General features: G+C 39.7%; 1 protein-coding gene across 2 annotated transcripts; it reads left to right on the forward strand.

The window, feature by feature from the left end:
* The first annotated feature begins 913 nt into the window (after window positions 1-913).
* On the forward strand, window positions 914-11,555 carry LOC109909800 (DNA topoisomerase I, mitochondrial-like). Of its 2 annotated transcripts, XM_020508831.2 has the most exons (23): window positions 914-1,024; window positions 1,302-1,437; window positions 1,659-1,716; window positions 1,941-1,999; window positions 2,218-2,284; window positions 2,580-2,605; window positions 2,716-2,838; window positions 2,935-2,989; window positions 3,080-3,168; window positions 3,419-3,700; window positions 4,398-4,513; window positions 4,623-4,744; window positions 4,887-5,009; window positions 5,207-5,394; window positions 5,551-5,695; window positions 5,850-5,993; window positions 9,255-9,440; window positions 9,544-9,612; window positions 9,756-9,870; window positions 10,109-10,236; window positions 10,483-10,577; window positions 10,908-11,057; window positions 11,194-11,555. In XM_020508831.2, exons 2-23 carry the CDS (start codon window positions 1,340-1,342, stop codon window positions 11,294-11,296), a joined length of 2,541 nt encoding a protein of 846 aa, XP_020364420.1. In that variant the 5' UTR covers window positions 914-1,024; window positions 1,302-1,339; the 3' UTR covers window positions 11,297-11,555. The 2 variants fall into 2 exon arrangements, with proteins under 2 accessions (XP_020364420.1, XP_020364421.1); XM_020508832.2 differs by lacking the exons at window positions 914-1,024; window positions 1,302-1,437; window positions 1,659-1,716; ... (5 more) ...; window positions 3,080-3,168; window positions 3,419-3,700 and adding an exon at window positions 3,873-4,087.
* Window positions 11,556-12,957: the final 1,402 nt, after the last annotated feature.

Here is a 12,957-nt window from a genome sequence, read left to right on the forward strand (position 1 = left end):
AAACAGTTTTTGTTTTTAATAGGCTAAATGACACATTCTGTTAAAAACATCTGAATCCAGAGTGATCTTTTCTTGCAGTTTGTAGTCTATGACTTGAGATTTAGATATGCTAATTCATCACTAAGTAGTTTGGACTTTAGTTAACTATATTTTATTTATTTTCAGAGTAGCTTCCCCAACACCACTATTAATGCAGTGTTGTAAAGTACTTAAGGTAAAATACTTTAAAGTACTACTTAAGTATTTTTTTGAGGAATCTGTACTTTACTATTTATATTTCTGACAACTTTTACTTTTACTTCACTACATTCCTAAAAAAAATGATGTACTTGTTATATTTTGAATGCTTAGCAGGACAGGAAAATGGTCTACTACACAGACTTATCAACATGTGGTCATCCCTGCTGCCTCTGATCTGCATCTTTTGTAAATGATGTCGGAGTGTTGGACTGTGCCCCTGGTTATCAGTACGTTTTTAAATCAAGAAAATGGTGCCGTCTGCTTTGCTTAATATAAGGAATTTGAAATGAGTTATACTTTTTTCTTTTGATACTTAAGTATATTTTAGCAATTACATTTATTTTTTGATACTTAAGTATATTTAGTAGTATTTCGTAGTAGTAGTAGTACTGGGTGACGTTCACTTTTACTTGAGTAACTGTCTATTAAGGTATCTATACTTTTACTACAGTATGACAATTGGGTACTTTTTTCCATCACTGTATTAAAGTGTGTTCATCAAGACTAGGCTATGTTAGATCTATTCAGTCAATGTGTCACATTTTTTTATGATCTATTTGCTGACCTTGCTAATAACTTTATATTTGAGCAAGTTTTAAACATACACTATTCGTTGTAAATGTTTGTCAATGTGTTATTTGGCTGGATTTATTGCCAGCGTTCAAGCATGCGCAGTAGGTCGCTTTTGGTACTTGAAAACTTTCAGGTGTCATGAGTTCTCAATCTCATCGAGAGTGTAATGGACACGATTGTGAATTGAGAACACGGACAACTCTGTTTACAGGTAAAGAATGCAAATACTTTCAGATATGTTAGCATTTTTCAAATGAAATAAAATTATTGGACAATTTTATGAACGTGTTTTGTCGACGAACTTCGAGAAATATTGCCAGATTATCGACCCTCCAATCAGTGAAATCGTGACATTGTAAATTGATCTACAAATAACCATCCGTAATTCGACCTCATGTGTGTTTAAAATTGTGTTGAATTGAAACTTTACAATATTATAACTATATACAGGTACAATTCAACTTGATATAACATTGTCTACTTTAAAGACTTGATTGTTAACGCTACCTACGGTCAACTTTGAGTGATGAAATTGGAAGACAATGAAGGGCATGGAGGAGCCGAAACATCCAGCAGGAAAAGAACAGCATCAGAGTCTAAGATTGATGAGAGCCCAACAGACAGGTGAGTTTCCTGAAGATACCTCAAACCACTGGTCCTAGGTCAGGTTGTCATCATGATAGAATTGGGTTTGGGGGTGGATGTGTATCGTTGAGGTTACTATTCTCAGTGGCAAGGTAGTAGAATAGAGCCTATCCATTACAAATAGGTCATTGTTTTTATATGAATATAAATCAGGATTATTATAAAAAGCTAAATTCGCACTTACCTATGGTCCAACACAGGAAGAGGAGTAAGGATGGGGAAAGGGACAAAAAAGAGGAAACTGAGCTGAAGCACAAGGTAATGTAATGCACCATTTGGAGTGTTTGGAGAGTGGAACGTCAACTATATGAAAGTTAAGACCAGACGGAGGCAGCATGCATGAGATCCACACACCATCTCAGTTATATCGCATGATACACGCCAGGCATTCCTAATCAATCACTAACGCAGACACGCCTTACAGTAAAATAGACCATTCATCCGTATGCATGTGCATGTCTGATGATAATTTTATTTCATAGTCGAAGCACTCCAGTTCTAAGCATCCTCGTAAACCTCTGCAGGAGCCGAAGATCACAAGGTGAGTATGGAAAGATCTATTAGGATTAATTTTCATACAGGGGATATGTGAAAGCGCCCTTAATTACAATCTCCCACTTACATGTCTTCATTCACAATGAAGGGTGTAGTATTCTCAGACGTGTTCTGTTTTATTTAAATCAGTGGTCAACTTGTTAAGCGATCATCTGATCTCATCTTGTTTTAACAATGCATTTGTTTCTGTCTTTCCTTTATCAGTTCTGGGGGCTTAAAAGCTGTCTCGGAGAACGACCATGCAGATGTGAAGACCAAAAGTGTAGTCAAGGTAAGAACCGTCACCAGAGATCTGTACATAATGACAAGATGCTCATGTCTCCGCCCTAACAATGGGAGTCATCCCAAAGGTCGGGAAGGCAGGCGACAAGTTTAGGTCATAAGTAAGCCCATAGAAACGCATGGGTCTTATTTTGGACAGATTTTTGGTGTGAGAGAAACCTCTCGCTTCACCTCTTCCTCTCTGCTATAACATGATATACACAGGCCTAGTTACTGCATATCCCTGTATTAGCAAAACATTTTAGATAATGTTTATTCATGGTGTTTCTGTCTTTCTCTCACAGGATGCATCACTACCTTCTGAAAAGAAGTACGTTTTTCTCTGATGGTCAAATTATTCACCCCAAAAGTGAAAGTATATTCTTGAATGTGAACGGAGGGAAAGCAAAGGTGGTGATTTTGTTTTTATTTTATTTTCAGCACCATTGACTTAAACAACAATATCTCTGCCATGCACACGGAATCAGATGAGAGGAAAGTGACCAAGACTGAGTTACAGGAAGTTGACTTGTTTGCACCAATTGAGCATTCAGATATGGAGAGGTAGGCTACAATTGACCCTTTATTGCACGATGAGTTTATTTATTGACAAAAACGGTCACTTGGTTTGGGGTAAATTGCCTTTCTCTCTTTAACTAGGTCTGACAAAAAATCCAAAAGAACTGGGGATTCACAAAAAGATAACAAACACAAGGTAACTGACTAACCATTTATTGTTATTTTCAGTTCTCAATGTTATTGGTGACGTTGCTTGCCTTGTTTCTCACCTATTATGTCAATGTAGCACAAATCTAAAAGTAGCAAAAAGGGACACCACGGGACAGACGAGAGAAATCCTGAGCAGAGAAAAGTTGGTGAAATATCAGCTAACAGGTGAACATCATTAAGTTCCACAGTAAAAAATGCTTCATACTCAGAATATGCTATGCTCTGAGTGAACCAACTTTTTAGCATTGTTCATTTTAATGAAAAAAATCTAATATGTGCCAAATGGCCATGCTTTGTTATGGTGGATTTTATAGTACATTTCCACAAAGCTTTATTTAAAAGCATTTTCTCTTGCCATTTTAAATAGTTTTCATTTGAAAGTCATGCTTAAAGTCTCATTTTATTTTCTCTATAGTTCCGATGGCAACTCTAAAAAGAGGAAGAGCAAAGATTCATGTGAAACTGATGTTCTACCGACAGGTGACAGTAAAAAAGAAACTGCCATAAAAAAGGAGAATGCCAAGAAAGAAAGGGAGAAAAAAGATAGAAGTGGTAAAGACACAAAGACAACCGATGAAAAGAAACGTAAAAATAAGCCAGAGGGAAAAGAGGAATCTAAGAAGAAGAAAAAAGATGGAGATGATGGGAAGACCAAGAAGGGTGGGAAAAAAGAAGGGGAGGACAGTACATGGAAATGGTAATTGCGCAATTATTTACTCTGTATTGCATGTAATGGGCAAGCATCATATTTGACTGAATTTATATTTGTTTTTAGAACATTTTCCCCGTTATAGTGGTTGACATAATATTACGCTCATTTGTAGCCGGAACCGTTAACAATCGTTTGTTTCTAGGGGGACAGTATTAATAGTTCAACACACGTGTATATTGTTTTGACAGCGTTATGAAAGTCCTTGGCGCCTGTGAATCTCATTCATTCTTGGTAATCTGGAATGAACAAATACAGCATTCTTTTTGCAAACTTTATATGTCAGTCGGTGAAATTTAATAGAAGTTGTTCTGCGGTTTACTCATTACGATTTTACCGAACTAATGTAAAGATTAAGCATGAGCCCAAAGCCAGGTGAGTAAACGATGGCTAAAGCTGGCAAATAGCTGATCTTACAGTAGCTTACTCCAAACCACGCATGAATAGTATAGCTAAGTAACGTTATATTTGTCAAAACATTGCAGACAGCCAGGTTAATGCCATTTTGGAAGATTTAATCCTAGTTAGCCACACATTGTTAATGTAAAGGGGTACGTTAGTTAACATTACTTTTGCTAGATCTGGTATGGCGATGTTGCATTGTCTCACTTGTATTCGATTTTAAACCTTCAAACCTTTTCTGTCTTTCTCTACTGTAATTAAATTGCGATACGCTTGTTGTCAGGTGGGAGGAAGGTAATTCCAACAACGGGAACAAGTGGACCACGTTGGAACACAAAGGTCCACTTTTCCCACCAGAATACGAACCGTTACCAAATAACGTGTCTTTCTTTTACAATGGTGAGTTACCACCCTACATGAATCCATCTTACTCATCCTCATAGTTTTCCTGTCTCGTTTTAGCTTTACAGCAAAGCAGACCTAACATTCAACGTTCTGTGATTCATAGGGAACCCTGTAAAACTGACTTTGCCTGCTGAGGAAGTAGCCACGTTTTACGCCAAGATGCTGGACCATGAGTACACAACCAAGAGTTCCTTCCAGGAGAACTTCTTCACCGACTGGAGAGAGGTTAGTCTCACTGATTAAGTATAGCCTTGAGTCGAGACTTGCGTTTTGCAATGAACAACCACAGTTTTTAAGCAGCGTTTTGTGTAAGAATGAAGGTCAATGTAGCGGTTGATATTGAGCTCATCAGGATTTTACCTAACAGGAAATGTCAGTAGAGGAGAGGGAACAGATCAAGAAGTTGTCGAAGTGTGATTTCACACACATCAACAAGTACTTCCTGGATAAGTCTGAGGAGAAGAAGGCTATGACTAAAGAACAGAAACAGGTAACTTAGCCAAGTATCGAGCTTAGAGCTGCATCTATAACATTATGTAAGTATTGAAGTATATTGTTCCACTTGCTTTGAATTTAATTGTTGGTACTTCATTCTGCATATCCAAGTGAATCCCCAACATATATATTATTTTTTGAGGTCACACTATCATTGCAAATCTGGAAGTCTTTGGATTGTGCTTCTGTTAGGTCCTAAAAGAGGAGAACAACAAGCTGACTGAGGAGTATGGCTTCTGTGAGCTGGACGGTCACCGGGAGAAGATCGGGAACTTCCGTGTGGAGCCTCCGGGGCTGTTCCGTGGCCGGGGAGAACACCCCAAGATGGGCAAGCTGAAGAAGAGGATCCAGCCAGAGGAAATCACCATCAACTGCAGCAAGTGAGGGCCCCCGGGAGAGCACTAGGAACAAACAACCTCACTATAACTTTATATAACTCCCAATTGGGAATTAGTGGCCTAACTAGTAAATTTAAACTGCAAATATGTGCCGAAAGGCAATAAGCTAAATAAATAGTGTTTTGGTTGTTTTCCCAGAGGCTCCAATATTCCGGTGGCCCCAAAGGGCCACAGGTGGAGGAAGGTGCAGCATGACAACACAGTGACCTGGCTAGCCTCCTGGGTGGAGAACGTCCAGGGAAACTTCAAGTACGTCATGCTCAACCCCAGCTCCAAACTCAAGGTACGGAGCCTTTCTCTTCAACTTCGTTTACCTCAGTGGGTTTGTTTTTCCACTAAAACAACCCCACTGACGACTGAACTCAGTAAAAAGATGGCGTACATATCAAGCCAGTAGTTCAGGGTTTGCCTTAGACTGTTTTTCTCTCTGTGCTCAGGGGGAGAAGGACTGGCAGAAGTACGAGGTGGCTCGTAAACTCAAGCTTAAGGTGGAGACCATCAGGAGGCTATACCGTGAGGACTGGAAGAACCGAGAGATGAAGACCAGACAGAGAGGAGTGGCTCTCTACTTCATCGACAAGGTACAGACCTCACAACTATCTTACCGCAGTGTGGTTAACAAAATGCAAGCACTTTTAGGTAATCTCAAACACATATTGTAGAACACTCATGTGTACGTACTAGGATTGGGTGAATTATTTCTTTGTCCCATCATGATTATGTACTCATAGAATATGGTGATGTACTATGGTATCCCCCCCACCCCTGTAGACTCCGTTCATTCTTGTTCTTTTTGAAAGCGGCAACTTTAGGACAGAACTTCTTTAGGTTATTAGAATATTTGGGAAATAGGCTACTGTTCATCATTTTTACTTGTCTTAAAGCTTTCATGATGTGCTTAGTAGGAGGATGGGTTATTGGCCGTTTTGGTTTTCAACCTCGCGTGGAGGGTCAGGATTTTTTTTCCACCCCACACAGATAATTTATTTCTAAATGAGCTTAAACTTGATTTTTACTTTTCATTCTGTGTTTCTATAGGCTGTTGATGTTTGTTCACTCCCTTGCTACCTTACATTTTTAGACGGTTCATTTTCTGTCCCCTTGCTAATAGTTTATAGGCTATTCAAACAACTTTTGGAGTTGGAACTCCAGATTCATTCATTGTTTGACGAGAAAGCCATGCATGCATACAATGATGAAATCGTATAGCCCAAAGTCATATTCAAAACCTATTGAAGGGAATATAGCCTACCTTTTTTTAAATGGCTAGATGTAAGATAGTTAGGAAATGTCTGTTTATAAAAGCAATTAATAGGTTTAGGCCCATGCATCTGAGAGAGTATTTTCTGAATGGACATTTTGCGCTGCTTTGGTGGAATTCTCAGTTTTGTCTAGACTACGTTCCTCTCTTGCGTTCTTTATAACATTCAGTGCATTTGGAAAGTATTCAGACTCCTGGATTTTCTTTTCTTCACATTTTTTTTACATTACAGCCTTACTCTAAAATGTGTTTGTTTTTTTTATCCCTCAATCTACGCACTACCCCATAATGACAGTAGAAACATTTTTTTTTTGTTTATTTATTTTTTTGCACACAAAAAAACAACTTATTTACATAAGTATTTAGACCCTTTGCTATGAGACTCGAAAATTGAGCTCTGGTGCATCCTGTTTCCATTGATCATCCTTGATGTTTCTTGATTGGAGTCCACCTGTGGTAAATTTAATTGGTTGGACATGATTTGGAAAGGCTGTCTATGTAAGGTCCCACAGTTGGCAGTGCATTTCAGAGCAAAAACCAAGGCAAGAGGTCGAAGGAATTGTCCATAGAGTGTCGAGGCACATCTGCGGAAGGGTGCAAAAATGTCTGCAGCATTGAAGGTCCTCAAGAACACAGTGGCTTTAATCATTCTTAAATTAAAGAAGTTTGGAACCACCAAGACTCATCCTAGATGAGGCCTCCCAGCAAAACTGCGCAATTGGGGAAGACTGCCCTTGGTCAGGGAGGGGAAAGGGGAGCGATGCTTGCTCATTCCTATAGCTGTGGCTTCCCGAGTCTCTGAAGATGGAGCCACTCTGCTCTCCTTTGATCATTGAGAGAGCTCATTTCTGGCCCACAATCCGACCACAGCGTACCCCCGAGGGCTCTGGTAATGAAATTCTTAAACTATACAGATAAGATGCATGTGGAACTTGCCGATTCTTGCAGAGAAATGTTCTTCCCAGATCTCTCCGTGGAAATCCACAAGCAGTAGAAACACTTGGACAGTGTCAAGCGGCTACGGGCTAAGGCTATCCGGTATGGAATCATCTTTCCAGTGCGCCTGAAACACCAGGGGAAGCAGTTTCTTGAGAAGCTAGGCAGACGTGTGGAATCGGAGCAACGCTGAAGAAGAGGCAATAGCAACGTTCTCTGATCTATTTTGGGGGATTTTTTTTGTTGCACTGTTGCGTTCGGTTTTGTCTTAACAGGTATTTAAAGTTTGAGCCAGTTCACCGTGTTAGTTATCTAGTAACATGGTAGCACTGTCTATTCAACTATAATAACATGGCCAGTTTACAAGTAATTCTTATTATAAATTTATGTACCATGAAACTTTTATTTTATGCATTGGAACATCCTGGTGCGGGTTTGTTTTATTTAGGCCTATAGGAGGCTAGATCACCGAGGTCTTATTTTCTGGCCACTCCTGGTATTTTGTTTTGGTTCTTTGTTAAATGGTGAACATAATAATAATAATGACAAAATGGCGGGGCAGAAGGTGTACAAAGTGGGAAAAACTGCAGAGGCGGAGCTGGCTCCTCACGTGTCTGGATCTGTTGAGCTCCTTATACGGAGTGTCACTGGGAGGGGGAGGTCTGTTAAAGACTTTGGGGTAAGAGGGTTAATCACGCTTGATAGCTCTTGCCTGGGAAAGTGTGAACAGGCCTAGTATTGCCCAATGGCTTAGGGAAATGTCTTGCCCAATGGCTTAGGGAAATGTCTTGCCCAATGGCTTAGGGAAATGTATTGCCTAACTATGGAAAAGATAACATTTTCCGAATACGTAAACAATACTTTTGAAAAGGTTTGGGGACCATTTTAGAATTTTGTGGAGCAGAGTGATGTGGGTGAAATATTGGCTAATGAAGGGAACTCTGGGTAGTGGACTATGCTTTGTGTGCATGTGGGTGGTGGTGAGAGATCCGATTGGCTTGTGGCGCTGTATTTCATCTGAAATTTGTCCCAAATGTTCTATCCTATTGCATCAGACCACTGTACAATGTAATTTTGGTGGTTTTACACTTCTGTAACACTTGTTTTGTCTTAGATGTAACTTTTCTTTTTGCTGTTAACTATTGGTGTTTTTTATTATTTTTTTTATTTTTTTATCTACTTATGACTTAAATAAGAAGAAAAATCTAACTTACATATTATTATTTTTTTAAAGTGATTTCCGTTTTCAATTAAAAATTCTTAACCTGTTTTTGCTTTGTCATTATTGGTTAATGTGTATAGATTGAGGGGATGGGGGGGGACTATTTAATACATTTTAGAATAAGGCTGTAACGTAACTGTAGAAAAAGTTGAGGGGTCTGAATACTTTCCGAATGCATTGAAATAGGCGATAGCAAATAGAAATACAATAATTACTTGGAAACGTGACTTGTGTGCTGCCCGACTCCGTGCTTGCTCACCGCCAGTCATGTTCAAATTGGCTAAACCGTCGTCTGCCACATGACAATGTCACTGGCATCAACGATGGCTGTCAAGACGGTAATATGCTAATATTACCCAACCCTACCTTGTACCCACATGTACAGTATACATCTCCTTCACTAACGTGTGTGTGTGAATGTAGCTGGCCCTGCGAGCGGGGAATGAGAAGGAGGAGAGTGAGACAGCGGACACGGTGGGCTGCTGCTCTCTGAGAGTGGAACACATCACCCTGCACCAGGAGAAGGGGGGCCAGGAGTTCATGGTGGAATTTGACTTCCTGGGCAAAGACTCTATTCGCTATTATAACGAGGTGCCTGTGGAAGGCAGGGTGAGCAGCACTGTCTAGCATCTGTTATATCTTCACTCCTCTGTTGTTATGGGGTGTCAAGGGTTAAAAATCTGTTTTAATGTGCAAAGACATTTGTACACAGGTTTTCAAGAACCTGAAGCTGTTCATGGAAAACAAGGAGCCTGAGGATGACCTGTTTGATAGAATAAATGTAAGTTGAAGACCTGCACCTGGTTATTTCATGTTTGCTCTAAAATGAGTGTCACCCAAATAATGACTAGCTAGCTATGTGATTCACACAGTAGGCTTATCTAGCTCTGCAGATACAGTTACGCTTGGTTGTTTGTTTGGCAGACTACCTACTTGAACAAGCACTTGAACCAGTCCATGCCGGGGCTGACAGCCAAAGTGTTCCGAACCTTCAACGCCTCCACCACCCTGCAAGAACAGCTCAACAAGCTCACCACGGGTTAGTCCACTTCCGTTTACACCATCAATACACTCAGTGCAGTTTTTTTTGTAGATCTAGTTTAGAATAATAGCTGACAAGATTTCTCCGCTCTGCTCTGGCTACCCTCTGTGACATACGTGGCCCTAGTTGTTTTTCTCGACTTGGTCTCGGGCCTAACACCACCCATGCTAATATATCTATATATGTATAGTGAAGACGGTACAATATTGAAAGACATGCCTGTTTTCCTCCTCAGCTGATATGAGTCTGGAGGAGAAGCTGCTGTCCTATAACCGAGCCAACAGAGCTGTGGCCATTCTCTGTAACCACCAGAGGGCAGCACCCAAGACATTTGAGAAATCCATGCAAAACTTGCAGGACAAGGTAACTGGAATATATATATATATATATATTAATTCATTCATTCATTCATTCATTCCCTGGACAGTTTATTTAGTAGCTTGTGCTTATTATCGTGCCATTTTAAAACCATCTATGCTCCTTTGCAATATTGTCTAATGTTCAGATCCATTATCTTGATAATTTTTTGTTTTATTACCATATAAGCATGTACAGCAATTCCCTTTAACAGTGAATCATTGTCTAACATACTCCGTTTTATTGTTCCAGGTTGCGCAGAAGCAGCAACAGTTAGATGTGGCCAGGAAGGAGCTGAAAGATGCCAAAAAAGAGCACAAGAGGGGCGGAACTGAGAGGACCAGGAAGTGAGTACTTTTTGATAGGCTGAAACTGACCAGTGAAATTAGCGACTTTTGCAGTTGGTCATTTGACTCTACTGTTACTGACACTGTAGGATAACAGACAGTGGATTTGACCTTTCATAACCTATAAACTACTTCTATAATGGCAGCTGGAAGGGCTATTTCAAATTGCTACTGTGGTGCTTGTTAGGCTACTGAGCCTCTCTTGTTTTAACATCAGATCGTTCTGTTGGTCAAATTTAAGCCAGGCAAGCTCAATCAAGCACAGATAAATAATTATACTTTTATATATTATAACATTTGACCCACGGTCTGGTCTCCTGCTCTCTCCAGGCTTGTTGAGAAGAAGGAGGCTGTGGTGAAGAGGCTGGAGGAACAGCTGAAGAAACTCCAGCTGCAGATGACTGACAGGGAGGAGAACAAGGTCATCGCTCTGGGCACATCCAAACTCAACTACCTGGACCCCAGGATATCAGTGGCCTGGTAACCACCATTTTAGCCTAACATTTATCCTTGACCTCTGTCCGTTCCACAACACTTGCTGCCCTCTAAAAATATACTTTTTTCACTTTGTATTTTTGTAGCATGTGAATGACATTTACATTTATTTTCATGGCAGGTGTAGGAAATTCAATGTGCCAATCGAGAAGATTTACAACAAAACCCAAAGAGACAAGTTTGCTTGGGCTATTGATATGACTGAAGAAGATTTTCAGTTTTGAGCTGTGTCGCCCTGTCAGCAAGACCGATTTTGCGTTGTTTCATTTCCTCTGTTACTCATTTTTATGTTCCCTTTATAATTTCAACTACTTAGGTCTTTATTTGTTGTTGGTTACTAGCAGTGTTTGTTTTCTGACTTGACAACGCGCACATTGGTGAGAATTAATCAGTTATAATAGACAAGGAACATTTCGTGTTTTAAGATTTGTTTCCTTTGTTAACAATTGTAAATGTATGAAATAAAATACCTTTTCATTGATATGTTAAGTGTTTGTTGATGCCTTACTCATGAATATACTGAACAAAAATTATACATGTAACAATGATTTTAATGAGTTAGTTCATAGAAGGAAATCAGTCAATTGAAATACATTTATTAGGCCCTAATCTATGGATTTCACATGACTGGGCACGAGAGCAGCCATTGTGGGGGAAAACTCATTGTCTGGTCCTGTCTTCCAAGTAGGTGGTCCTGGCTCATGCTTTTGAGAGCCAGGACCAGCCAATGAGTTTTCCCCCACAAAATGACTTTTATTACAGACAGAAATGCCCCTCAACAGCCTCCACTGGCTTCTTGACATGCCACACCTGTCAGGGGGCTGGATTCTCTTGGCAAAGGAGAAATACTCACTAACAGGGATGTTAACATATTTGGCCACATGGAACATTTCTGGGATTTTATTTCAGCTCATGAAACATGGGACCAACACTTTACATGTTTCATTTAGGGTTTTTTCAATGTAATTACATTAGTCATTTCCCATTACAGAAGCAGAGGTACATCCCAGAACATGACTTATGATTCATATCTAGATATAATAGGCCATTTTAAATTGAGGGTTAAGATTAATAGAGCTTCCTCTTTGGGGTTTTAGGCTGGGTTTCTGTATAGCACTTTGTTAAATCTGTAAAAAAAAAGAAGGGCTTTATAAATACATTGAAAAGTTTGATAAAGTGAGGTTTGTTATGAATATATTAGCGTCATATATCAAGAAAGATGCCTATATCCAGCTGTGACTTTACATCTTGTGTTTATTTTAAAACCGTATATAATGAGAACTAAATATCAATATATCAACAAGTTAAAGATGTGAGAATGTCCCCAAATTGATATTGTCTTATGCAGTTTGATGCAGCGATGGGCTGTGTTAGCATGGCAAATTCAATTCTATCATCTCGGATTGCAATCCTCACAACCTGCCTCTAGTCATACCGACTGGATTGGAGTCTTGTGTTTTACCAGCCTTGTTAGAGTGTAGGTTAAATCTCACCAGGCGAAAGAATGTGCGTGAATTTAAAAGGTTTCATCTCTGTGGTGTATGAAACATTGTCCTGTTAAGTGTGCGACTGGCATGAAGTAGTATACTGTCATGGGAGATTTTTTGAGCTACAAGACAATGTGATACAACAGTTTTTATTCATCATCCGGTCTTTTTGCACATATCCTTTTTTTATGTGTTGTCTGTGAAAAAGACACCATAGTTTGACAGCTTTTTACATTTGTCAGTAGTGCTGATGTGAATGTTATTTTCCTCTTCATATGCTCTTCAGTACTGCTGCGATAGCCCCTAGTGACGCCAGACTCGTGGTTCCCCAAAGGACTGTGGTCGTTAGACTGCAACGCGCCACATCAAAACTCTGTGTGCAGCTCCCCAAAAAGACA

This window comes from Oncorhynchus kisutch, linkage group LG18 (genome assembly GCF_002021735.2).
Source record: "Oncorhynchus kisutch isolate 150728-3 linkage group LG18, Okis_V2, whole genome shotgun sequence".
NCBI lineage: Eukaryota > Metazoa > Chordata > Actinopteri > Salmoniformes > Salmonidae > Oncorhynchus > Oncorhynchus kisutch.

What these genes read in the sequence shown, in the direction of transcription:
- LOC109909800 (XM_020508831.2), top strand. Translation starts at nt 1,340, where the DNA reads ATGAAATTGGAAGACAATGAAGGGCATGGAGGAGCCGAAACATCCAGC. An exon ending in CAGGAGCCGAAGATCACAAG is followed by an intron (nt 2,000 to 2,217) that starts GTGAGTATGGAA and finishes TTCCTTTATCAG; the next exon opens with TTCTGGGGGCTTAAAAGCTG. An exon ending in TGACTAAAGAACAGAAACAG is followed by an intron (nt 5,010 to 5,206) that starts GTAACTTAGCCA and finishes TGCTTCTGTTAG; the next exon opens with GTCCTAAAAGAGGAGAACAA.